This window comes from Octopus bimaculoides, chromosome 3 (genome assembly GCF_046866305.1).
Source record: "Octopus bimaculoides isolate indiv1 chromosome 3, ASM4686630v1, whole genome shotgun sequence".
Lineage (NCBI taxonomy): Eukaryota > Metazoa > Mollusca > Cephalopoda > Octopoda > Octopodidae > Octopus > Octopus bimaculoides.
Genome location: NC_142930.1, coordinates 45,759,994 through 45,786,033, shown reverse-complemented (window position 1 = coordinate 45,786,033; position 26,040 = coordinate 45,759,994). Strand labels below are relative to the sequence as shown.

The 26,040-nt window shown below is 32.6% G+C and overlaps 1 protein-coding gene across 10 annotated transcripts in view; it reads left to right on the top strand.

Annotated features, from left to right (window-relative positions):
* LOC106878657 (potassium channel subfamily T member 2) overlaps positions 1–26,040 on the top strand; it is a 171,539-nt gene that overhangs the window by 110,510 nt on the left and 34,989 nt on the right. For 5 of the 10 annotated variants that reach the window (XR_016241018.1, XM_089348904.1, XM_089348903.1 and 2 more), the window contains 6 exons: positions 2,313–2,449; positions 5,015–5,078; positions 7,988–8,096; positions 16,725–16,833; positions 18,973–19,122; positions 19,964–20,151. Coding sequence is in view for 8 of the 10 variants with exons in the window: in XM_089348904.1 (XP_089205030.1) it covers positions 2,313–2,449; positions 5,015–5,078; positions 7,988–8,096; positions 16,725–16,833; positions 18,973–19,122; positions 19,964–20,151 (757 nt within the window). In the remaining 2 variants the exon portion in view is untranslated. Of the gene's footprint in view, positions 1–2,312; positions 2,450–5,014; positions 5,079–7,987; positions 8,097–16,724; positions 16,834–18,972; positions 19,123–19,963; positions 20,152–22,542; positions 22,606–26,040 lie in introns of all 10 variants that reach the window. The other 5 variants (XR_016241017.1, XM_089348901.1, XM_089348899.1 and 2 more) reach the window with 2 other exon arrangements.

Genomic DNA, 26,040 nt, shown 5'->3' with positions numbered 1-26,040 from the left:
AACCTAGATCACTGAACACTCACCAGGAAATTTACAGCCCTTGCATCCATTTCTAACACTAACTGCTGCAAGCATGGGATTTCCCATTCTCTGATTAGATTTGGAAGGGTCCTTAAATCTAAAAGCAGCCTAAGGGAAAAATCCTCTGTTCCCCCTCTTTTGGCCCAGATGAACTAGTCTAAAGGAAGGAGATGACCCATCCTTGCTGACCCTGGAGTATTTATTCTTTGGTGACTTACTGATCAAATGACCGTTAATGGATTCCTGCCTCTCAGAGGTAAAGAGTTACACTTTTCTTCGGCCTTAGAGTCTGATGAGCCATCTATGGGCTAAGCCTTTTGTGGATGCAAAACCATTGGTCACTCTATGACCAGATATAGACTTAACTACACATACACACATATATATAAAATATAATTGTCAATGAACACGATTAAGGGTCTCAAGACACCTACATCGCTAGAAATAAGAATTTAAATGCTCTTATTCTGCAGGAAAAGCACATAAATGTATACATATACATGCTCACAGGGGCTGAAATCACCCAAAACACCAACTTGAGAATTCCTTAGACTGAACGTCCAGTTTCAGACTATTTCCATAGCCTTCATCAGTAAGAACCATTTGTTTGGCAGATTCAGGGTCAATCATCCTGTAAGCATATATGGATTTATCATAAAAATTTAAGGATGATTTTGTGGATTGCTAATGTGTTTTGGGCAATTTCAGTTCCTGTGAGCATACATATATACATTCATGTGTTTTTCCTACAGCATTAGAGCATTTTAGCTCTTATTTCTAGCAATGTAGTATTAATTGCAGTAATTAGCCTATCGACAATGTCTATACATTAAGCATGAATCATAGATGGCTATTTTAATTTGATTTTGCCTCAATCATATATACTGAATTTCATTTAGCTGAACAACTATCACAATATCAGTGATTGTTTTATTCCATTTTTTCCCTGTATCAGAGGTGATGAATTCTTGTCTGAGCATGTAGCTGGCTATGAGTATGTGCTACTGAAAAGGCCCTAAAAAACTGAAATGCATCTGGTGGTTTTGTTGGCTGCTATTGGAAGGAATTTTCATCTCCCTCTGATATTGTTTTTAACACTGCAAGTCCATAAGAGATATTATCTCTTATACATTAAGTGTGTATACATTAAGTACGATACTTAAATGGCTATTGTAACTTAATACTGCCTCAATTGCATATACCTTTTAGGTATATATTATGCTATTTAATTGTTTTAATTATGATCAATTTCCTTAAAACAGTACCGAGTATCACTCTTTAAATCTTTCTTATAGTACTTCTTTGCTACATTCAGTTTGGAAGGAGCTGAAGAGCAGCAATTAGTCTGAAACTAATATCTTATTGGATGTCACATCACATTTAGATATTTGGAGTTATATCTTCAGTATTACTGAAAAAATATCAATGTTAAATATGATTTAAGCAATTAAATATATAATTTTAAACAAAATGTATTTTACTAGTTATTTTCTGTATGTGATTAAGTAATTTGATACTTTCATATTCTGAAGAATTTTAAATTCTAAATCTTACCATGTATAAAAGTAAAATTACTTGGTAATATTTTGAAATTGAGGTTGTGAGCCAGAAAGAGAACATATTGTGTTTTGTCAAATCTATTTCAATATGCTATATTAACTGTTTATTGAGTTTAATACTTAAATATTTTGTGCATAAAGTAATTATTTTCTGTCATTTCAAATATATTCTAAAATTTCAAATAATATCAGCATTATTTCTTTAATATCTCTAATCAGAAAATACTATGTATCAGAAGTTCTTTATTAATTTATGAAAAAACTTCAATATCTCAGCATTTGTAGATACAATAATAGTGAGAAAAATTAGATATTTGGAAATTTATATTGAGCAACTAATTTGTTTTTCTCCTTTTATGGGTGTGATTTGAAGTTTATCTCAGTAAAGGAAGGATTGACTGAATATGCAATATCATTTAAAGTTCTAAATTTATTAACAGGTAAATTATCAAATATTTGCAAGGTTGGTTGATGATGCTTATCATGCAAAATGTATTAGTAGCTAACTATTTACCAGTGGTGATAACAGGATTAAAGATAATTATGTGAAGAGTAATTAGTTGTTACTGATCTCAGGTCAATTGATTACAAAATCTGGAGTTATTAAGTAAAATTAATGAATATTATCAAATAACATTTTAAGCTGTGAAAACAGTAACAACAAATATCTCCCAACATCACACCTTCAGTTTGACCTTAAAAATGAAATTTCTATTATTCTTTTTATTACAGTGTTACCATGTTGTCTTTATGGCTTCTACAGAACTTAACACAAACATCAATGTTGTTCTGAAAGATCCTAAATGGGCCCATAGAGTGCATTATTTGAAGGGATCAGCTTTAAAAGATATGGACCTTGATAAAGCCAGGTAATATACAATTAATAGATGGATGATTTTCCCAATAATGTTTACCATTATGTATGATTTCATGATATGTGTTATATTAAGTCTTCAATAATTAGACTTTGGATATTTAATCGAAGAATTCATTTCCACATTGCAAGAAACTCTTCTCTCAAAATGTTGTGGCTGTATAAGGCTTTCCAGTGAGTATTTTGAATAGCACATAATGGGCATTGAAGAGAATTTAGCAGTGAGTTTCCACTACAACTTAAAATGGTCAGATTCAAACAGAAATCTTCTGGCAATTGCCATTTGAATGGAAATTTTGTTTTCCCTATAAAACACATATTGCTAGGTTTGTACCACCCCCTTGAGACCCAACTATATTTTAGTTGAGAAAACTAAAAGTATATTGCATGTGTTGAAATAATTTTTATATGAAACAAAAGCTGAAGGATTGTAGGAGATACTGTGTAAAAATTATTCATATCCAAGAATCCCAAGTATTAAAATTTTTGTCTCTATTTCATTTTCCATGTTTTTACAAAAAACAAATCTCTGAAATTGCCACTCACCCTCTTTCTGTCAATTGATGAGCAAAAACATATTTTAAAATCTATTAAAAATCAAAAACAAATTGGTAAAGCTTCATCGAAACAGAAACTACTAATTTGGTGTGTTGTGAACATGATTATAAAAAAATATTACTAACTTTTTTTCTGAAAAAGCAGTGAAATATAACTTTTTATGAAAGAGATGTCACGTTTTTGCTATCAGTCAGTGTCAAGAAGGTCAACAAGAGTTACTTTCATATGGAAAGTTTATGTACAAAATCTCTTGAGACGGGCAATGTAATGGAAGTTGTAACTAAAGCCATTAATTTGATAAAAACCAAAGGGTTGAATAATAGGAAATTTAAAGAAATTTTTAAATATCTTGAGGCCGAATATGGGGCTTTATTGTACCATTGTGAAGTTAAGTGATTAAGTAAGGCCTAAATGCTATTATAGCAAGTTCTATTATAGAACTGGAAAATAAAAAGCTTCAATGTTATTTAGGATTTTTAGTAGATATAACTAGTAATTTAAATAATTTGAAGTTGAAACTACAAGGCTCCAATCAGCTAATAACCAGTTTGCTTTCTCATGTCAAAAGCTTTGAATCAATGCTTCATTTATTGTTCACACAATTGAAAAGAAGTTTTTCTCATCTGAGAAAAATCAAAGCATTCCAACCTCTTGGCGTCTTAACTCTTTTAGCAAGCACTTTGCATGGGTCTAACAATTCTCTCTCATCACATCTAAGATAACTGACCCCTCTCCATCACATATAACTTGTACCGAATGTGCTCATACACAACTCTGTATTCTGAAATTTGGAGGTCCTTTGCAATGGCTCTGATTGACTTTTCTGTGGTTTTTGTCAATTATTTCTTGGACTTTTTGTGCAAAGTTATATATTTTTGATAGTATTAGGACCATTTACGTGTTTTGCATTTAGATGCTGATGCTGGATCCCTATCAGCATCTTCCAGCACATTTCTAATTTTGACAACAAAGGATCAAGTAATTTTCAGTAAGTGAGCTATCTCTGTACCACAGTGCTGCACTTTAAGGCAATGATTACAGTGTATCTTTTCATTTGCTGGGTCAACCTGATGTCTGACATTATTTATCTGAAAAGTAAGGTAAAAAAAAATAAGCTAGAAGGAAGTTAGAGCTCTTGAAAGAAATGTCCTCAAAAGACTAACACACCCTGTACATAAAATTGTTGTATCAAAATTGTTGATATACTAGTTTTTAGGACCATTAACGGAACCCATTCTGTTGAAAGCATTGGAGCTACGTCTGTTTGCATCTGAGAGGAACATGCTCTACTGCAGCAACCAATGACTTGTGGTATTTTCTCCCTTTCTTCCAGGCATTCTGAAAAATGTAATGTGTGTTGCCCCAACTCTGCTCACTTAACCATAAAATAAAATAAAAAGTTTCCTGTTGAACTTATTTCCTCAATACTGAAATGAGTAGAAATGAGCTGAGGGAAGGACTCTGATGAACATTTAATCTCTAAATTATATCCTCAAAAATATTTCAAAATACTATCAAGAACGATCTCTTGGTGAATTTACCAGCCTTCATTCTATTCTTTAGTCCAGCCAGTTATCATGGAAGAAAACTGTTTCAATGTAGCAAGTCCTAAAAATCATCTCCCATATCAGAGTTAAGCAGGCAAATTTTTCTACTAAATAGTTGTTCTATAACTTCAGGTTAAATCTAGTCAAGATCCCTTTTGGGAGGGACCCATAATGAAATATGGCAGATAAATATCATTTTATTACAAAATAATATTTTGTTTTATTATTCTTTTCTTAATATTTGCTATCAAGCTAGTACTGTAGACATCATTGGTATACTATATGAAGTCATCAACTGGGAAGCTACTGGGTGCAAAAATTCTTTCATATACAGTATAAATATAGAAATCTCTGTATTTCTTTGGCAGGGATTTCAATATCCACTTTCACAAAACTGCTGTGACCCCATTGTACAGTTAATGTATTTTGTGTTTCAATTTTGTTTCTACTTTTAGAGTTCAAGATGCACAGGCATGCTTTATATTAGCTGAGAGAAATACAAAACATAGAAGTGAAGCAGTAAGTTATATACCATTATATTACCTTCTCTCTACATATATGTGTGTGTTAATGTATATATGTATGAATGTGTGTGTTTTGTTTCTTCATCTGTCAGAGTGTCCAACAAAATATATCCTCCTTACCAAACAAGCTGGTAAGGAGGATTGTTGGGAACCTCACTAGATTGTTCATTATAGAGGAAAGCAGTGCATGATGGGTGGAGGGAATTCAAACAAAATTTTATCAAGCATGGAAAGCTCAATGGAAACGTTTGTAAGGTTTTTGATGTTATATATATATATATATAGATAGATAGATAAATAGATATACATATAAGTTACTGTTGACAAAGGCTGTGTGGTGTTTAATTATTAAACAACAATGAAAAACACATTAAGTACAGGACATCACCAACAAGCAAAAAATACATAAACGCACAACGAGAGGCAAGTACAAGACAAAATACCAAAGGAAGTCTAACTTCTCCTCAGTTGTCGACTGTTCATTACTACCTGTTTCATGCTTTTAACGACAAGACAGGAAGACTTCATAAGGCAGCAGCATCCAGAAATTCTAAAAATATAAAGTTTGTGGAGAGTTAGGGTATCGAATGAACAAATGACACCAGAGTGGGTGTATGGAAGTAGTGATTGACAAAGACAGACGTTTAGGGCCATTAGGCCAAGATGAATTGTAATGGGTAATGCCAGGGAGAAATTTTGAAAGAATATAGAATAAATAGAAGAGGAAAAATGATTTACATTGTTTACATTTGATGGATATTTGTCCTCATCTTGTTTGTTGTTAACACGTTTCAGCTGATATACCCTCCAGCCATCATCAGGTGTCTTGGGGAAATTTCGAACCTGGGTTCTCATTTCCTAAGGTATTTTTCAATATTATTATTATTATTCAGGTTACTGCCTGGAATGGAACTTGGAATCTTGAGGTTAGTAGTAGTTAAGAGTGCGGGCTACTAACCCCAAGATTCCGAGTTCGATTCCAGGCAGTGGCCTGAATAATAATAATAATAATAATAACATTGAAAAATACCTTAGGAATGAGAACCCAGGTTCAAAATTACCCCAAGCCACCTGATGACGGCTGGAGGATATATCAGCTGAAATGTTGTGTTCACAACAAATGAGATGAGGATAAATATCCGTCAAATGTAAATAATGTACGTAATTTAATTCCTCATCTCTTAAATATAGAACAGGAAAAAGATATCGAGAGGTGAGAGAAATGATGTCCAACACAAACACATATATGTAAGTACACATCCACATATACACAGACATACATATAGATACATACATAGACCCAAACACACACACACACACATATATATATATATATATATATATATATATATATATATATATATACATTTGCATACACATACATATACCTATATACATATAAACAGCTGGATTGTAAAGTTATATGTTTAAATACATGTGATTCAGATACAGTTCTTCTTTAGTATATGAGGTTTTAACTTGGGGATTAATCCAAGTTGTGGGGGTAAGGTTTGCATCAGTTAGGTGTGGTTTACATTTTAGTATTTGAATGTGTGTTTAGCTGTATGCAGACACCTTGATAATTGTTCTGTAAATCAATTTATAATGCTCTCCTTTGCTAATAATATTGAGAATAACTCTTTGGAACATAGCTGGCATATATGTGATCTTCTTTCAGTCTCTGTCTACCAAATCCACTAACAAGGCTATGGTTGGTCCAAGGCTATAATAGAAGACACTTGCTCAAAGTGCCATGCAGTGGGACTGAGCCCAGAACCATGTGGTTGTGAAGCAAGATCCTTACCACACAGAGACACCTGTGCCTATATATATATATATATATATATATATATATATATATATACATATATATATATATATGCACGCATGTGTGTGTGTGTGTTTCATCTGATAGGGAGAGATTATTTCTATGTATGTGTGTATATATATATATAAAAGATATGTACTACGTAGGGTTGGATAAACCTGTGGTTCTGGTCTCTTGTTGGTAAGCATCAAATAGGGTGTTCCAGTTGTGTACACAGAGAAAACTAACCCGATGAGCATTGAACACCTAGAAGCTGGTCCAAAGCATGCATTACATTGAATATGTCATTGGCATTCTCTAGGGTGTCCAACAAGTCGTAAATCTCCTTGGTGTATTATAATCAAATGAATAATAACAGACGATGGATAATTGTCAGCTCATTACAGTTGTTTCTTAAAAAATGCATAAGAAACAACTGTAATCAGCTAACAATTATCCATTGTCTGTTATTCATTTGATTATTTATATATATATTAATAATAATAAAGGAGTTACGACGCAAAAACGTATATATTCAAATGAACATATTTATCTTCTTCAATATATATTTCAGTATAAAGAATTCATTAAGAGACTTAATAAATCAAAATTTCTTTACACATCTTTAGGAATAAATATAACATCAGAAAAACTACATTCGGTTTAAAAACACAAACCGTTCATGGCGAAAAAATGTGTAAAGAAATTTTGATTTATTAAGTCTCTTAATGAATTCTTTATACTGAAATATATATTGAAGAAGATAAATATGTTCATTTGAATGTATACGTTTTTGCATCGTAACTCCTTTATTATTATTAATATAACCAAAAGGATCGATTCTTGAAGAGTCCGCATACCTTCACTGTCGTTTTTTTTTTCTGCTATTTTGGTGATGATTTTTTGAGTTAGCTTACCAATTATTTTTGTTGGCAGTTAATTTATAATATATATATGTATATAAATTTAATGCACAATATATGTTGTACTCATTGTGACACCTACACTTGAGAATCTGTTTTTTCACATTTTTTAAACTTTATATCCACTGTTAGAAATGATTTCTGTTTATTAATAATTTCATTTCATCTTTTTAGGATCAACATACAATTTTACGATCATGGGCTGTCAAAGATTTTGCTCCTCACTGCCCTCAATACTTACAACTTTTCCTGGTTGAAAATCGTATGCATGTTAAATCTGCAGGTATGTTAATTAAATGATTATTTGAAAGTCTTTCTTATTTTATGAATATCATATTTTCTTTAAAAATATTCTAATTCATTGCTTTAAATTGAAAGTATGTTATTCCTACATAAGATTGCATGCAACCTTCTTGACCATTCTAGTAAAATGTCTGCTTTGCATTTTATTTGACATTTCTTTTCCTTTTATTTATTTTGTTTTTGAGGAACCATCTTATTTCTTCTATATTTTTACCTTTTCACTCACATCCATACAGAGGCAAGCACATACATGCACACATTTTGTTTAGGCAATAATCTGTAACTGATGCAGTAATAAATAACCCTGACCTACTTCCTTACCACCGACTGCTATTAGAATATGCTTTTCTAATTTTGGTACAAAACCAGCAAGTTTGAGAGGTAGGGGTCAATTACATTCTATCCCCCCCCCCCCGCTGAACTGAACTGGCACTTATTTTATCAGCTCTAGAAGGATAAAAGGTGAAGTCAACCTTGGTAAAAGGTCAATAACATTCTGGAAGAGGGACATGTGGTGAATTAATATCTACAATAAAATTTGTCATCTTTTAGAAAATATTTAAATAGATATCAATATAATCTTGTAATTTAATATATAAGTGTAAGCATAGCTGTGAGGTAAAGAATTTTTCATTACAATAATATGGATTTGGATTCACTTCCACATCTCAATACTTGGGGTGAATATCTTCTACTGTAGCTTTAGGTTTGCTAATGCTATAGGAGTATAACTTGGTAGATGGAGACTGTGTAGAAACACATTTATTTTATGTTGAAGAATTGGGAGGTATCATTTTGCAGTGTTGATGATGTCATGATGTCTTGGGTTGTGGGTGATGACAAAAGGAATGCTTATGAGTTCATTTTTATTTTCATTTTTGTGTGTTTGTTTTCGTCTGTGGGTTGTGGTTGGGATGCTTTTTGCTTTGGTGATTGCTGTGTCAATTAAACTTGTGGGATATTTTTGTTCCTTTAGAAATATTTTTAATTCCTGTAATCAGTTATTTAATTATTTGTTGTTTTTATTCCCAATGTTTTTGGATAGACTTTGGAACAGTATTTTATCATTTTCACATGTTAAATGTCCCTGCCATTTAATCTTATTGCTATTATTATTGAGTGACAGAGCAGCACATGCCATCAAAGTAACACTGGGGTACAAATATACAAAGCCCAATATACCTATCATGACTACCCATCTGATGAGGGTACACAATTATTATTATTATTATTAAGGTGGTGAGCTGGCAGAATTGTTAGCATGCCGGGCAAAATGCTTAGCAGTATTTTGTCTGTTGCTACATTCTGAGTTCAAATTCTGCTAAGGTCAGCTTTGCTTTCATCCTTTCAGGGTCGATAAATTAAGTACCAATGAAACACTGGGGTCGCTGTAATCGACTGTCCCCTCCCCCAAAATTTCAGGCCTTGTGCCTTTAGTAGAAAGGATTATCATCATCATTATTATTATTACTATCATTATTATTATCATTATTGAGTGAGAGAGCAGTGCATGCCATCAGAGTGACACTGGGGTAAAATATATGAAGCCCAATATACTCATCATGGCTACCCGTCTGATAAGGGTACACCAGGCACATCCATCACAGCCATATGTGCTTGACATAGTGATCTCATATCAAGATAAACAGCACATGATCTTGCAGGTGGGGACCAGTTGGAATTTTCTTCAGGTCGAGTAGCCCATTCTATTCAAAAGGTCCTTGAATAAGGGTTATTTAAGGATGTTGAATGAAACACCCATGTTTCCAAAGAGGAATTATCCAAACCCCTCAAAATTCCTTTCAACACATGGCTATGATTCTCCCCCACTACTTCTTCTTGTGATCAGAGATGCACATATCAACAGCCACTAAGGGACATACTCAAGAGGTTAAGGTCAAACAACTGACAAGTAAATCTGTGGTTCTGAGCAGAATATTTGCTGTAGTCCATCTTTTATATCAAGACAAAACAATGTACATGATAAGACTTCCAATCAGTTAAGATGAGAAGCCATGAGAGCCACTGCCTGGTACTGCATTAAGGTTTTTACTGCATCAGGGCATTTATTATTATTGTTATTATTATTATCATCATTATTATTATTTGAAATTTTGTTTAAATCTATTTTCACAACTTAAATCTCAAAACACTAGCATTGAAGATTTTCAAATTTTACCATTATATTATATTTACCAGAGATGTCATTTGATTCACCCTTTTTTATCTCCTTAATTTATTCTGCTATTAGAGTTTAGCAGGACAGAAAAGAAATAAATATATTTACATAAAAATACCCAACAGCATTTATTATGGTAAACAATACTTTTGTTACAGAAGTAACAGTTCAATAAACTACTTTGACTACTATACTTTTGGAATACTCTGCCACTACTATGGCAGAGTATAGTAGTTATTGAAGCTATCAACTCTTTTAAGTGTTATTGAAGATCTCAACTCTTTTAAGTGTTTATTGAAGCTATCAACTCTTTTAAGTGTTTATGCCCTGCAAATATTTTAAAGTATTTATTTCATAGATGTTTTTGCAACTAACTACTCCTGCAGATCTACTACTCATGAAATCCTTCTCTGTTAATCCCACTGTGTACACCATATAGAATCTCATTATGGGCATCATATGAAATTCCTATCAACCTCTAATATGTATTTCAAGCTTGGCCTTCACAAATGTATTCTTTTTTTATCAAATAAAACTTACATTTTTAAAATTTTAAGATCTCTTGATTCCAGGTTTTGCTTCCACATTAGGAATTTCTTCACAACCAGATCATCTGCATATCAAAGTTCTATGTACAGTCATTCTCAGACTCCTCTGTTTTGGATTGAAAAAATATAATAAACAAGTCAGGGATGAAAAATGTGCCCTAATGGAGACCTATTTCCACAGTAAATTCCTCATTGCATATTTTTACAAGCTAGCAACATCTTTGTAATGACTTGTATGGCTCTTGCAAGCCTGATACTCTACACCTAATTTTCTTAGTAACCACCATACTAGAATATTTTTTCAATGATGTTCTCCAGTTAAAAAGAATATTAGTTATTACTATGTATAGTAGCTTGCTCTCTACTAAGAACTCCTATTGTTGTGTCATTAGGAAGAAAGAATCCATGATACCTCCTCCAGCTTATACATGCTAATTTTCACCCTAATTAGTTGTGTTTTGGCTTGGTTCATCAGTTCTCTACTTGTCTTGTTGCTTTGTGTAGAGTAGTGGTTCTCTACTGCAGTCCATATGGCCCCCAAGGGCCCATATAAGATTTTTGCAACAAAATAGTATATTTTGGATCTGCGACAATATTTTAAGAGTCCCTGAAAAAGTTTTGGTTTGGATGTCTGTATTGGTATGTATCGCAGGAAACAGCTAAGTTTCTTTCTCTAGTGTTTTACATAGTTCAACCTACATAAGTTAATGTGCGGGGAGAAAACAAAGAAATTTTGAAAGAAGTTTCTATAAAATTAGTTTTTAAACATCGAATGGCTATAGGGGTCCACCAGAATAAAATAGTAATCAAAGGGGTCTGTGGATAAAAAATGGTTGGGAACCCCTGGTCTAGAGCATCTGTTTTGCTTTTGTTATAATTGATGATGATACTGCTATACCTGTTATTGAGAATTAATCCTTCTCGTACTACCAAATGACTATGGGTAACTAGTGCATGTCCTAATTTGATGAATATTTTACTGAGAAACTTGTCCTGAAAATATATATATGTGTATATATATTTTGCTTGTTTCGGTTATTTGACTATGGCCATGCTGTGGCACCACTCTAAAGAAATTTTGTTGAATGAATTGACCCTAGTACATATCCTTTTTTTAAACCTGGTTTAAAAACTTTATTGGTTTCTTTTGCCAAACCACGAAGTTACAGGAATGCAAACACCCTAACATTGGTTGTCAAGTGGTAGTGGGGGACAAACACTCACACATACACACACACCCACACGTGCAGACACACACACACATGTATATATACACATGTACACACAAACACACATGTATATATACGATGGGTTTCTTTCAGTTTCAGTTTACCAGATCCACTTACACAGTTTTGGTTGGCCCAAAGCTACAGTAGAAGACACTTGCCCAAGGTACCATGCAGTGTGATTGAACCCTGAACCATGTGGTTAGGAAGCAAACTTTTTACCATATTGTCATGCCATATATATGTATATATATGCATGTATATATATACACAAGGGGGTTCCCCAAAAGAAACCAGAATTTTAGAATGTTATTTTATTCACTTAGTTTTATAGATTTAGACTTTTATTGTCTTCAAAGTATTCTCCGTTTGAAGCAATGCATCTGTCCAGACATGTTTTCCACTGTTTGAAGCAATGCATCTGTCCAGACATGTTTTCCACTGTTTGAAGCAATCCTTGAACTCCTGTGAAGTGATGCCTCTTAATGCCTCTGTTGTTTTTTCTTCACATTTTCCACATCTGCAAAACGTATATATATATATTGATAATTTAGAGAAGAAGCACCATGGTGCAACTCGCATGAAGAAGGAGATCAGACACCATCAAGAAAAGTGTACTATACAAAACTAGTTTAAAAATCTAAAAAATCCAAGGCAGAATTTATAATACATACAATATATGAAATATTGGACTAAGAATTAAGTCGGTTACGTTTATGAAACGAAAGTGGAAGAAAGACTATGCGCTTTTCATGGCCACATAATAGTGGGAAATATCTGGTCACTCTCCAATGAATTGAACAAGATAAATACCACTCAGTATGAGGACAATCATCAGATCAGATAACTTCGGAATTTAAAAATGCATAAAGAGAAGTATAAAGATCTGTCCGTTTGAGCAACATTTAGTACACAGGAAATTGTCAAGGCTTTATAATAAAACACATCAAATAGTAATAAATATCTGTCAAGTTTAAGGCATAAAACGTCAAATGGAGAGATAATATCTGTAGATAATGAAAGGAAAACATGTATAACGAAAGTGTGATTAGCTCGTAATGGGGAAAAACGTGAAAGAATATAAGGGAAAAAAACTCATCACTTAACTTAACGGAGAAACCTGGTTGACTGAAGTACTATCCGAAGGCAAAGAAATATATACCATGTGTATCACGTAACAAGATGGCGCCCATCACGTGATCACAAAGGTCAAACTAACGTTAAGAACCAAAAGACGTGAGACACAAGACAGCATAGCGTGGAAGGAGAAGAAAAGCTAAGAAGAAAAATTTAAAAAACTGAGTTTATGTCTGCATTTATTTTTTCGTTCATCTTGGGAATTTATTAATTTCTTATTATTAGTGAATAGTATCTCCTTAAACTCGTTAGTGCATAAGGAGCAGAATTTACTGTCTGTTCGGTAAGATTTAACCTTGCAAACTATTTCCCATTTTAAATTGTATGTAAATCGAAAGGAATTACATACAATTTAATATGGGAAATAGTTTGCAAGGCTAAATCTTACCGAACAGGCAGTAAATTCTGCTCCTTATGCATTAACGAGTTTAGGGAGATACTATTCACTAACAATAAGAAATTAATAAACTCACTTTTTTACATAATAAGTTCATATAGTTGTTCACAAAACTCTATTCTAATTTCTATTTGGTTATGACCTCGTAATAGGATATAATCCAGGCAGTTAGTTGCGATAGCCTTATGATTATTACTCTGCTGTTTAATAGATATACGTTAACATTAGTCTCATTACACTTGTTGCTTAAATCCCTAGTAGTAATTAGTCTTGCTAGTACGTAGGTCCTTATTACACGTGGTTTGAATTAACATCTATTTTCTACTTTGAGTTGTTTATAAGTCCACCGTATTACTACCTTTCCTCATTTTTTGTCTTTTAGTTTTGTATATTTTATGTACCCTTAATTACTTTTACATGTTTGCTCCCACCACTTTACTGATTTATCTTCTACTCACTAACATTACAGCATAATATTGTTTGATTCTAGGTCTAAGCACTTACCTTATCAGTATTTCTTCTTAGCTTTTCTTCCTCCTTCTCCTTCCACGCTATGCTGTCTCACGTCTTTTGGTTCTTAACGTTAGATTGGCCTTTGGGATCACGTGATGGGTGCCATCTTGTCACGTGATGGGCGCCATCATGTCACGTGATACACATGGTATATATTCATTTGCCTTCGGATAGTACTTCAGCCAACCAGGTTTCTCCGTTAAGTGATGAGTTTTTTTTTCTTATATTCTTGCACGTTTTTTTCCCCGTTAATGGCTAATCACACTTTCGTTATACATGTTTTCCTTTCTTTATCTACAGATATTATCTCTCCATTTGACGTTTTATGCCTTAAATTTGACAGATATTTATTACTATTTGATGTGTTTTATTATAAAGCCTTGACAATTTCTTGTGTTTAAATGTTGCTCAAACGGATTCCGAAGTTACCTGACCTGATGATTGTCCTCATACTGAGTGGTATTTATCTTGTTCAATTCACTGGAAATTGACCAGACATTTCCCACTGTTATGTGGTTATGAAACGCACGTAGTCTTTCTTTCACTTTCATTTCATAAACGTAACTAACTTAAATTCTTAGTCCAATATTTCATATATTGTATGTATTATAAATTCTGCCTTGGATTTTTTAGATTTTTAAACTAGTTTTGTATAGTACACTTTTCTTGATGGTGTCTGATCTCCTTCTTCGTGCGAGTTGCACCATGTGGCTCTTCTCTAAATTATTAAAATATTTTTCAGTACATAACTCAATTTGATATTATCAAATTGCATTTCTTTGTAAGTTCGGATTTTTAATTCCCTAACATTATAATATATATATGTATATATATGTACATATATGTGTATACATATACACAGGGTGCGATGGGTAAATTGTTGCCATTTTATATTTTCAATTTCATGCATGCACTTTGTTTTTGATTTTGTCAACTACACAGTATGGTAGGATCAGTTGGGCATCATCTGTGAGTAAAACAGTGACATGACACAATTCACTCTGCTAGAAATTTGGAAACGAGATGCTGTACTGCATGACATTCACACCAGAAGCTCCAATATGAACATTTCAGAGTGTTTGGGTGTCAGTCTGAGAACAGTGCAATCTGAGGAAATGTACTAAGAATAATAAAAATTAAACACCCAGTCAACATCATGATGTTTGGAGAGATCACTAGTGACGATAACATCATGCCTCTGTTTATCTTCCCACACGTCCTCAGATTGAACACGGAAGCCTACATTAAGTGCCTGGTGGAGGTAGTGCTGTCCTGGGAGAAGAGGGTAGCTGCTGGAAGACCTTATGTCTGGCAACAGGACTCTGCACCATGCCACACAAGCAGTAGAACCCAGTCATGGCTGTCAGACAATTTTTGTGACCACATCACCTCTAACATCTGGCTACCTAACTCCTTAGATTGCAACCCCACTGATTATTATGTGTGGGGGGTAATTGAGCAAGAGACCAACAAAACTCCTTGCAACACCAAAGATGAACTGAAAGCAAGGATTATGGCTGCATTCACCAACTTAAACAAGGAGACCACCCAAAAGAGTTGCAGGAGATTCTGAGGTTGTCTGGAGATCGTAGTTAAAGCTAATGGTGATTTTATTGAATAAATTTACTCTTTAGTATTTCAAGATATCTTTATGTAATTTTGGTAAATATATCTGTTAAAATGAGATGTCAGTGTTATTTTCATTTTTCCATAATTTAGACAACAGATTATTCACCGCACTCTGTATATATACATATATACAGGATGTCCCAATGTCCCAAAATTATGGTAACCAATTTTTTTCAATTTTGTCAAAGCAAAATATTGTTATATTTCAGGTCTGAGCATTATAATGTAACGGTAAAAGAAAAGCAATTATGATACTATCAATTTTATTTGATACAAATCATTAAGTCTAAGTGTCAATGATTCACACATGGCATGCAGATGTTCTTGGGGAATTGAAGCCCATTCCTAGTGCAGTTTTGCCTTCAGAGTATCAAGCAAAGCATGAAGAGTGCTTGAGACCTTAATCTCAAAAAAATAAAAAGAAAGAAAAAACCCAAAGGTTTGAGATCAGGGCTTTTTGAAGGTCATACATCTTTACCTATGAATGATGGAATGTTTTTCTGAATCCAGTACTGTGTCTGTTTGGAGATGTGAGATCGTGCCAAGTCCTGTTGGGTGCTCTCAGATGTGTTTTGAAAGTGCTCATTCACCCATGAAAGCAGTTCAGCTTCCAGAATCATAATTAATAAAACTATCTGCAATTTTGAGGATGCAGGTATGCTAGTTAATGTATGTCTGTCTTCTTTATTATAATTAATATTATTCCATGATGATTAGGGCTAGATTTATCAGCTAAAAAAAACGGCAAAGAAATTCCAGTCTAGCAGAAGAGAACCAAGCTCATCACAGGTCTATTCAAAGACTACGAGGGTGAAAAAGAAATGAATAAATAAATAATTAAATAAATAAAAAGAAAAATATTGGATGGGTGGGACACTCTAGAGTCACTAAAAATGGCATTTTATATATTGGTACTAATACATCTACCATAGAGATGATTAAGTAGAAGACTCTAACTGAAATTATTTATATATTTCAGATTGTATAGTATGTGAAGATGAATTTAAATATGCTCTCTTTGCCAATAATTGCATGTATCCAGGAATATCAACATTGGTGACATTAATGCTTCATACTTATGAAGGAGAGTAAGTGCCAATTTATTATATTAGTTGAGTGTTTCAAGTACTTCTTTAGTTTTATGTTTTATCATCAAAATATGCACCCCTAATTTTATCGTGGAAAATTTTTTTTTGTTTTTCCCCTTTTTTGTTTGTTACTGCTTCAACCTTTCCTTCTAATTTATAAATCTTTCTGCTTCAGACACATATTCCAACATCTGCAATTGATCACATATCTGAATTACATCGGTTATACTCTTCACTGCTACTTTATTGCAAAGGATATTGTTTGAACTTACATAATCTACATGACTGGCTCTGGTAGTGATCCTTCCATTACCCTTAAACAATGTGTCCTAGATTTAACTCCTATTCTCATCAAATTCTTCTATCTCTTTTTTCTCTCTCTAACCTGATTTTCCAAACATACTACTGTGTGTGTATCTCGTTACTAAGAAAAGTAACCCCTCAATCCTTGCCAATTAACACATACAACATTTCAAATTTGATGGAAGCAGTCATTAATAGCCACCTTCTCCAACACTTCTCTTTCAATGATAACCTCTGAGGTTTTTTAAAATTCAGATTTTCTGGAAACTTGTTTTTGTTATGTCACTTACCAGTGAGCTCTTACCAATAATAAATTTAGTAAAAGTGTATGGTCACAAAGCATTTGAATAGATATATATAGATGTGAATCTTTAGTTAAGCTGTCTGTGAATGGGTCCCAGCTATCTCTTGGACTAGAGGTATTCTCTCATATTGCAACATCATAGCATCTGCTGATGGAGATCTCTGATGGAGACCTACACACTATCATCTCTGGTTTGTCTCAAGGTTTGGTTTTGTCCTTTACACACTTCTTATACATCAATAACCTATTTATCATCTTCCTTAGCTTACAGCACACAAGCATTATCCATATGCAAGCTAACTTCATGCACAGGCACTCTTAACACATTTCTCCAACAGGAGAATTATCTCTTTGCCAGAACAAAGAGATAACCACTGCATATATCAACATCACTAACTTGTTCTCCAATAAATATAAACAATATAAGCTAGGTCTCACCATCACCTTGCTGATGATCTCACTTTTTCAACTCTACAAAGACTGCATCAAAATGACTGATCTTCCTCTTCAGAGCCAGAAAATACTTCAACAACTACTAATGCCATACAAAAGACAAGTGAAAGTCAGAATGGAGTACTGCTCCAATATCTTGGATAGTGCTGTAGACCAGTGGTTTCCAAACTGTCACATACTTGCCACTTCCAGAAAATATTACGCTTTTATCAATGAGTAAACAAAATAGATTTTGCCTTTATATAACGCCGGAAACCATCTTAACCTTATTCAACAAAACAGTTTGCCTCCATATAACTTCTACATCATGGTGTTTGGCAAGTTTCAAAAATTGGAAACCATCTTAATTTTATTAAACATAACAATTTGTCTGTCTTCCTTTAAACCTCACAGACTAGTCCTTAAGAAGGATCTACCTTGATTGGTAGCAAAGATGCAGTCATTAGTGAGCAAAACTGTATTCTATATGGACAGCACTGAGAAAAACATTGTCTTTCATTTACCTGGTTTTGATTTTTGAAGCACCATTTAATTTTTTCTTGTCATATATCTAGAAGTTAGTCCAGACAACCCTTTTCATCTCCAACTGATACTCACTGTAATATTCAAACTCTGTTTAGCAATAACTAAACACTCGTCAATTCTATTTCTTTTGCTGTCACCAGTGAGGAGCTTATCCTATGATATTTAGTTATGGTCCTTTACACTCTGAGTTCAAATCCAATTAAGATCATCTTTGTTTTCATCACATCTCCATTGAAGAAAATAAAGCATCCTAGATGTGAATGGAATCATAACTGAGGACAAATACCTTTGGTACTTATTTACAATGTGGTAGATTAGAGTGTTTGATAATTATGTAAAATATTGTGCTGTTTAATAACTGACTTAAAAACATGGATTGAGAATGCGTAAGTGGAGGTGACACAAGAACAGGTTAAAACTTTATTTTTAAAGCAAGTTAATATGTTGTTAGAGTTATGTGTGTTATATGTGTTAGGGTTCATGTGAGTTCATAGAGGTTTCTCATTATTTTTACCTAGCCCTTTAATATTATGTTGTATTCTATTTCTGTTTAGTATAGGTAAAGATGCTCCAGAAAGGTGGCAGAAAATTTATGGACGTCATTCAGGGAATGAACTTTACCATATTTCCCTTGAAAATAGCTTGTTTTTCAGTCACTACATAGGAAAAAGCTTCACTGAAGCTTCAGCTGATGCTCATGCAAAGTATGTCCCATTTTAATTTTTGTTTTCTTTGACAAAAGTCCAATTTATTTATTTCTTCAAGGGTTTCTGAAATCTTAATTACATAGAAACCATTTAAATCTGTTGTAAATAAGTTCATATTTCTAAAGCTAAGTGTCACGCAGATTCGCTATATATATATATATATATATATATATATATATATATAATTCAAAATATTACATAGAAACATATTACATCATAAAAATATTTCATAAAATAAACTCAAAAGAAATGTAACAAAGCATAAAGTGGTGAGTTATCAAAATTATTTAAGACTACAGAACTTTGATGGGATTTTATGTGGTGTTTCAAGGAGCAGTGATTTGGCTTGTAACTCTGTTTGAAAAATATGAGAAAGGTTTCAGTTCAATTGAGATTTCTCATCAATTAAAAGAAAATATAACTGGATAAAGTATGCGAAGAAGATATGGAATGATGTTTTGATCCTTTAATCTTAGCTAATTTAGGAATATTGAAAATTGTGATTAAAAAAATAAATAATAGTCAAAAGAAAAACATGCCTAAAATATGAAGGCAAAGTTAATCTATTCAAAAAAGTCAAATGATTTCTTGATATCTGCCCATTTTCTTGCAGTAAAAAGAAGAAATAGAGAATACACTTGGCTTAGTTTCAATATGATGATAAGTTATTGAACAAATCTATTTTATTTATTAATGCATGATAAAATATTTTGAAATTGATGATAAAGAAATATAATAATGATAAACAATATTTGTTTTTGTTAGAGCTCTACTGGTGTAGCTAGTAGTTGTATTCTATTAATTCTGACACAATTATTGTTATTAAATTTTATTTCAGATTTGGTGTATGTTTGCTTGCAGTCGAAGATACTTTAAAACCAAACAATCAAATACAACTGAATCCTGGATCGAGTTATACACTGAAAAAATCTGATATTTGTTATTACTTAAGCATAACACAAGAAGAATATGCTCAGATTAAACATGATTTTAATGAACAGCAAGCTTTAAATGGAGAGAGACGCTGTAAGTTATTCTTGTTATTGAATAAAAGTGTTTTACTTTTAGCATAAAATTTCATATATTAAATAATGGAGCTGACATATGTAAACTGTATAGGAAATTTCTCATTCTCTATGTTCTATCTCTGCTAATCTCTATATGTTGTTGCTTTTGAAAAGTGCTAACCATTTTCTTTCCATTCACCTCTCTCATCTGGATGCTTGTAATGAAAGTTTTTCAGCCTTTTGACTTAAAGTGTCTCTTCTTATTTGTGTAAGTTCATCTGTTGATCCACTACTCTCTGAATACCTTTATCCATCAACAGTTGTTCACTTACCTCCTGCATTAAAGATATCTATCCCATTCTTAGTGACACACAGTTCCTCTACTCTTACACTCTTATTTCTTTATTACCCACAAGGGGCTAAACATAGAGGGGACAAACAAGGACAGACAAAGGGATTAAGTCGATTATAACGACCCCAGTGCGTAACTGGTACTTAATTTATCGACCCCGAAAGGATGAAAGGCAAAGTCGACCTCGGCGGAATTTGAACTCAGAACGTAAAGACAGACGAAATACTGGTAAGCATTTCACCCGGCGCGCTAACGTTTCTGCCAGCTCGCCGCCTTACACTCTTATTACACTTCAACCACTGATACACAAACTACATCATTTGATATTGTTATTGTTGTGGCTGTTGCTATTTGTAATGAAGAAGAAGAATGGCTTCGTCTTGAGATTTAAAGCTTCTGGGAGAAGTTAGCCATTTTTTTCTGACATTGCAGACACTAGGAAGTAATTGCAAAAAAAAAAAGAATTGGAAAATGCACTTATATATAGGTTTTGAGAGTTTAGACAGCATGGCAGACAGAAGGCAAGCTAAGGAAAGGTAGGGTATACAGTTAACTAGTTCAAAGGAGTAGAATACATGGTAGTAGTTGTGTAGAGGCAGAGAGAGAAAACAGTAAGTTTGTCAAATAGTGATTAAACTATATTAATGGGTGTATATATATATGTGTTGTTCTCTCATCATTGTCAGGCTACATGTAGTGCTAATCTCAGAAGCATCTGATGTAGGTGGTTCTGTTAGAACTCTTCATTTCCTTGGAAGACCTTAGTGAGGATGAAGATGAGAGGAAAAGAATAAAATATGCTGAGCTGGTGTAGACATGCCAAAGCAATGGGTGGCAAGCAATGTGTGATGCCAGTGAAGTACGATATAGGGGGTTTGCAGGTCAGTCCTTCTGCAGAGATTACAACATGTTGGACATCACAGGGGCTAGTGGATGAAAGTTCATTTAGTTGGTCGAGGAGGTTGTCTTAAAGTAGTTGTGGATCAGGAGTTATGAGTTCTGGAAGGAGTAGTGTTAACTGAGCTCGAGCTGAGATTTCATTAACTCTGATTGGGTTGCCTAGGTGAGAGTGTCTGATTGTTAAAAGGCCCAAAACACTTAATGATCCCAGATAACATCACTAATGATGTGTCCAGGTGCATCACAAGATGATGTATGGAAAAGCTTCAACATTGCTTTTCCTTTCTCCAGTTCACATATTACAATATGCACACAACTCTTTATTTTAAAAGAATACATGTTAGTGATGTTGTGTCTCCAACCAGTTATTAACTCCTGTATTAGAAGTTTTTCCAGCTTTCTCACTCATAATGTGCATCAAAAGAGATCTCTTTAAATCTAAATCCATTCCCTCTAGTGTAATCCGGGTTTATATCGTTTTTTTTTAATATATATCAATGACTTGCTCACTGTCATTTTTTATTATGCTCCTCTGCATATGACATTGCTATTTAGCCTCATCAAAACCTCTTGCTAAATATACCTCTAAGAATAATACAAAACCTCTGCTCTTGTGGACAAAGCACCCATAAACCACCTTTACATTAAAACATTCCATGTATTTCCTCTTTTTATCTTGTCACTCCAATTGTGTCTCATCACTTAACATCGTACTAATTCCTTTGCCTAATATTTTCTATTCAGAACTATACTTATGAAATTCATTTCCAGCATTTTATTTCCAAACATCAAACTACAGAAGTTCTATCAATTCTTCCCACTCCTCCTATGGAAGCCTGCAACAGTTTGGAGCACTACACTTTTTGAGTTTGGCTTTGGATAAAAAAAAAAAAAAGTTTTTTATGCTATCTTACAAGCTATGAACATGAGACTAAATATTACAACTTCTTATCTCTTTTCAGAAAAATTATCTACATACCTGCATTTTTATTCTTCCAATGTTTATATTACTGTACACAAGAAAATCACAATATTATGTTCCTTGAATTTCATTATATATTAGACTTTTCATAAGACTGACAATAAAGTGTTTATCCACTTGTCAAAGAAATAATTTGCAGTTGCCATTTATTAGGATTATTTTCTTGTTCTTCACAGTTATTGATATACATATGGCAGGTATTGACATACCTATGACAAATTTGCCCAGAGGTAATAATGGTAATGCAATTTACAAACCTATTTCATCCAGAAGAAAACTACTAATTATCTAAACCAACCAATAGTTGTTTTTATCTACAAAGTTATTAATATGAAACAGCATCATTGTTGTTATTGTCATCATAGCCATTACCATTACCACCACCATTATCATTGTTGTTGTTCTCTCTTCCAGTTGTTATGTATCTCTGAGATTATGTATCCCTTATCTGGGGTCACTGATTACTAGTTTATGTTCACTTCATGTCTTTCCCCAATCTACAGACATCTTCTGTATTCAGTGCACCTATCTTACTACCATACAATATTACAGTTTATATTATACAATACACCTTTCACTTGGAAAGAGAATTCTCCTTTTGTCTGTAGATGTAATAGCTCCCTGAACTTTTTACACCATATTCTAAATCTGGCTACTATGCTTTTAGAACTCTTTCCTCCTCTGGTAATTAGATCACTAAAGTAGTAGAAGTTATCTACTACTTCTATAGAGACTTTTGAGCATCGCAACAAATTTATTTTACTGGTGGTCTGAGAGCTAACTACACCAGCTTATCTACCATATGCAAAGTCCTTATTCCCTGTCAGCCTGCCATTGATTTCAGTACACATTACTCATATTAGGTACATCTTAAGAAATTTCTACACACTTTTTGTATACTAAGTGCTTTATACACTGAGGATGTGCTAAACAGCAGATTCATTCATTGTAAGCCAACATTGAAAAATGGACACTAATAGTGACAATAATGAAGATGATGATGATGATGGTGGTGATGATGCTAGTGGTAATGATGGTCATCATCATAATGACAATGATATATAGGATTTTGTGTATATAAATGTATCAATATTTAATTTAAATTTTGACATTTCCAACTTTATAGTTAACATTAATGAAAAATACTGTATTAATACACAATTAAACTCAATGAATAATACTTATAGTTCACTAAAATGAAATATACTACAATATACTGAAGTGATCCAATTCCATGCTGACATATTGCTAATGTTTAAAAAATTATCTGTTAAAATTTGTAAGTTAGCTTCTTTACCTCTTCTTTATAAATTATTAACATATATTCCTCATCCCCAATTTATTAAACTATAGATACACAAAGAGTAACATTTATAAATCATATGTAATACATAACATTTAATTATAATCTTGAATTTGTGCTGAAAAATGTTAGATATTCAATAAAAAGCTAGGTCACTTAGTAAAGCCTATACTGAAACATTAATTTTTTGTTTTAATGTAGAAATGGTTGAAAATGTTGATTGTATTTTTTATGAAAAGAAACTTTTTAAAATGATGACACTATATTCATAATTGTCCTGTTATATTTCCTTTTACTATAGGCACAAGGCCTGAAATTTTGGGGGAGTGGGCTTGTCATTTACATTGAACCTGCCTGTGCTCAACTAATATTCATTTTATCAACCTCAAAAGATGAAAGGCAAATTGACAGTGGCAAAATTTGGACTCAAAATATAAAACTGGAATAAATGTGGCTAAGCATTTTGTCTGGTGCAGTAATAATTCTGTCAGGTTGCTGCCTTTGAGTCGTGTTATCTAAATAAGTGTGCTCGTGTTGAAAAAGCATGCTGTAAATTCAAATAAAAACATTTTCTTATACACGGGATCTATAAAAATAATATAACTCTCAAAAGTTTGTAAAAGAAAATTTGGCAAACTTGAAGTTGAAATATTTGATAATGGCATTCTTAAAGCTCATTTTTTAAAAATTTAAATTGTTTTCACTCTAAATGCTTGAAAGATTATCTGTTTCTCATATAGCTATTTCAGATGTTCATTTTTGATGATTTTCAAAATTTGATTTACAATGAGCGTCCTAAATATATTTTACTGAAAATCCTTTTCAAAAATTTATTCTAACATAGATTCATTGTGAAGAACTATTAAGACTAGCATTACTGCCATAAATACGGACGTACCGATAAATGGACATACATATATGCATACACACACACACGCATTCATTCATTCATATATCCATTACCAACCTAACCACATATTTACAAAAGCCAAGAACTCTCTTAACTCAAAAAATCTTGTCACTTTGTTAGCAACCAGTTTAAACTCTCTCAAGAAGAACTTAAATAAAATTCAAAGGAAAATTGTGTATACATGCATATATACATGCATATGTACATACATACATACATATCTCAAAGAATTTTTCTATTGTTGTCAATTATTTTAATATGTTGGGATAATAATTGATTTAAAGTTTCAGGCCTGTTTTGATGGAATCTTATATTCCTGACATACCTACATTAAATCTTTCTAACAGATATAAAGGAGAACGTTAAATAAAGGAATACATGTCAATTAAGATCTTTGATTTTGCACACGATTCCATACAGCAAATGTTTAATTTAGATAATCACTAATTTGCACTTGTTTCAGTAGAATGTTTATAGTTCTATTTGAATTACTTCATCAATTACTAATTTTCATTGACTGCATATCTTTATCAAACCTCAGTTAAACTAGACAAACTTGCTACAACGTTGACTTGAGACAAGAGTTAAAGAGGGGAAAATATTCTGTTATGTACTAAATAAACTTGCTTTCATCATATTTAAGTTTGATAAAAACACAAGTAATGGTGCATTCAATTTTTAAAATTTCATTATTAGCACTGTCGTGTAACAAAAATATAGAGATTTGAATTTGTATGCTTTGTTTCTGGTAAATAAGCTCAGTTAACTATAACAAGGTTTTCTCCAATAGAAATGAAACCCATAGAGCTTCATCTGTAAAAATACAGACATTATAAGATGTGAACTGCCCCAATCAATAAACTGTTAACATTCTCATTGGCTAATCATTAGTATCCTGCTTAAATTTCTTTAAGTTATGATTTAAAATTAAATTCAACATATTCTCACTTATCACAATTAATGATTGTTCTTTGAAAGATATCTGCACTCTAATAAATGTAGATAGCTTAATTGATATATACTTTATCTGTCAATCTGTCTGTCTGTCTGTCTATCTATCTACCTATCTGTGTGCGTATGTGTGTTATTTATCCAACATAATATTGAAATAAGTTAATTAATTTTTTTTTTTTTTTGAACCTGTTTAAAATATCAATTCTTAATGTGAATATTAAAGTTATTTTTAAAAGTGTTAATTGAACTTTCTACTCATTGCTAATTAAAACAGAATCTAATATAAATAGATTTGGTTGTTATTCAAAAAATTTAGGTGAAATTTATTACCAACTTTTATTTAACAATTTCAGAATACCTTACCTGAAAATTAAATCTTTATGCTTTACTTCTATTTCATTTATAATTTTGTGTTTCATATATATATGGTCAAATTGTATGTTCCTGACTGTAGCATATAGCCAATCAGAAAGTTACCGCTTGAATAAAGAGGCTATGTGCTTTTGT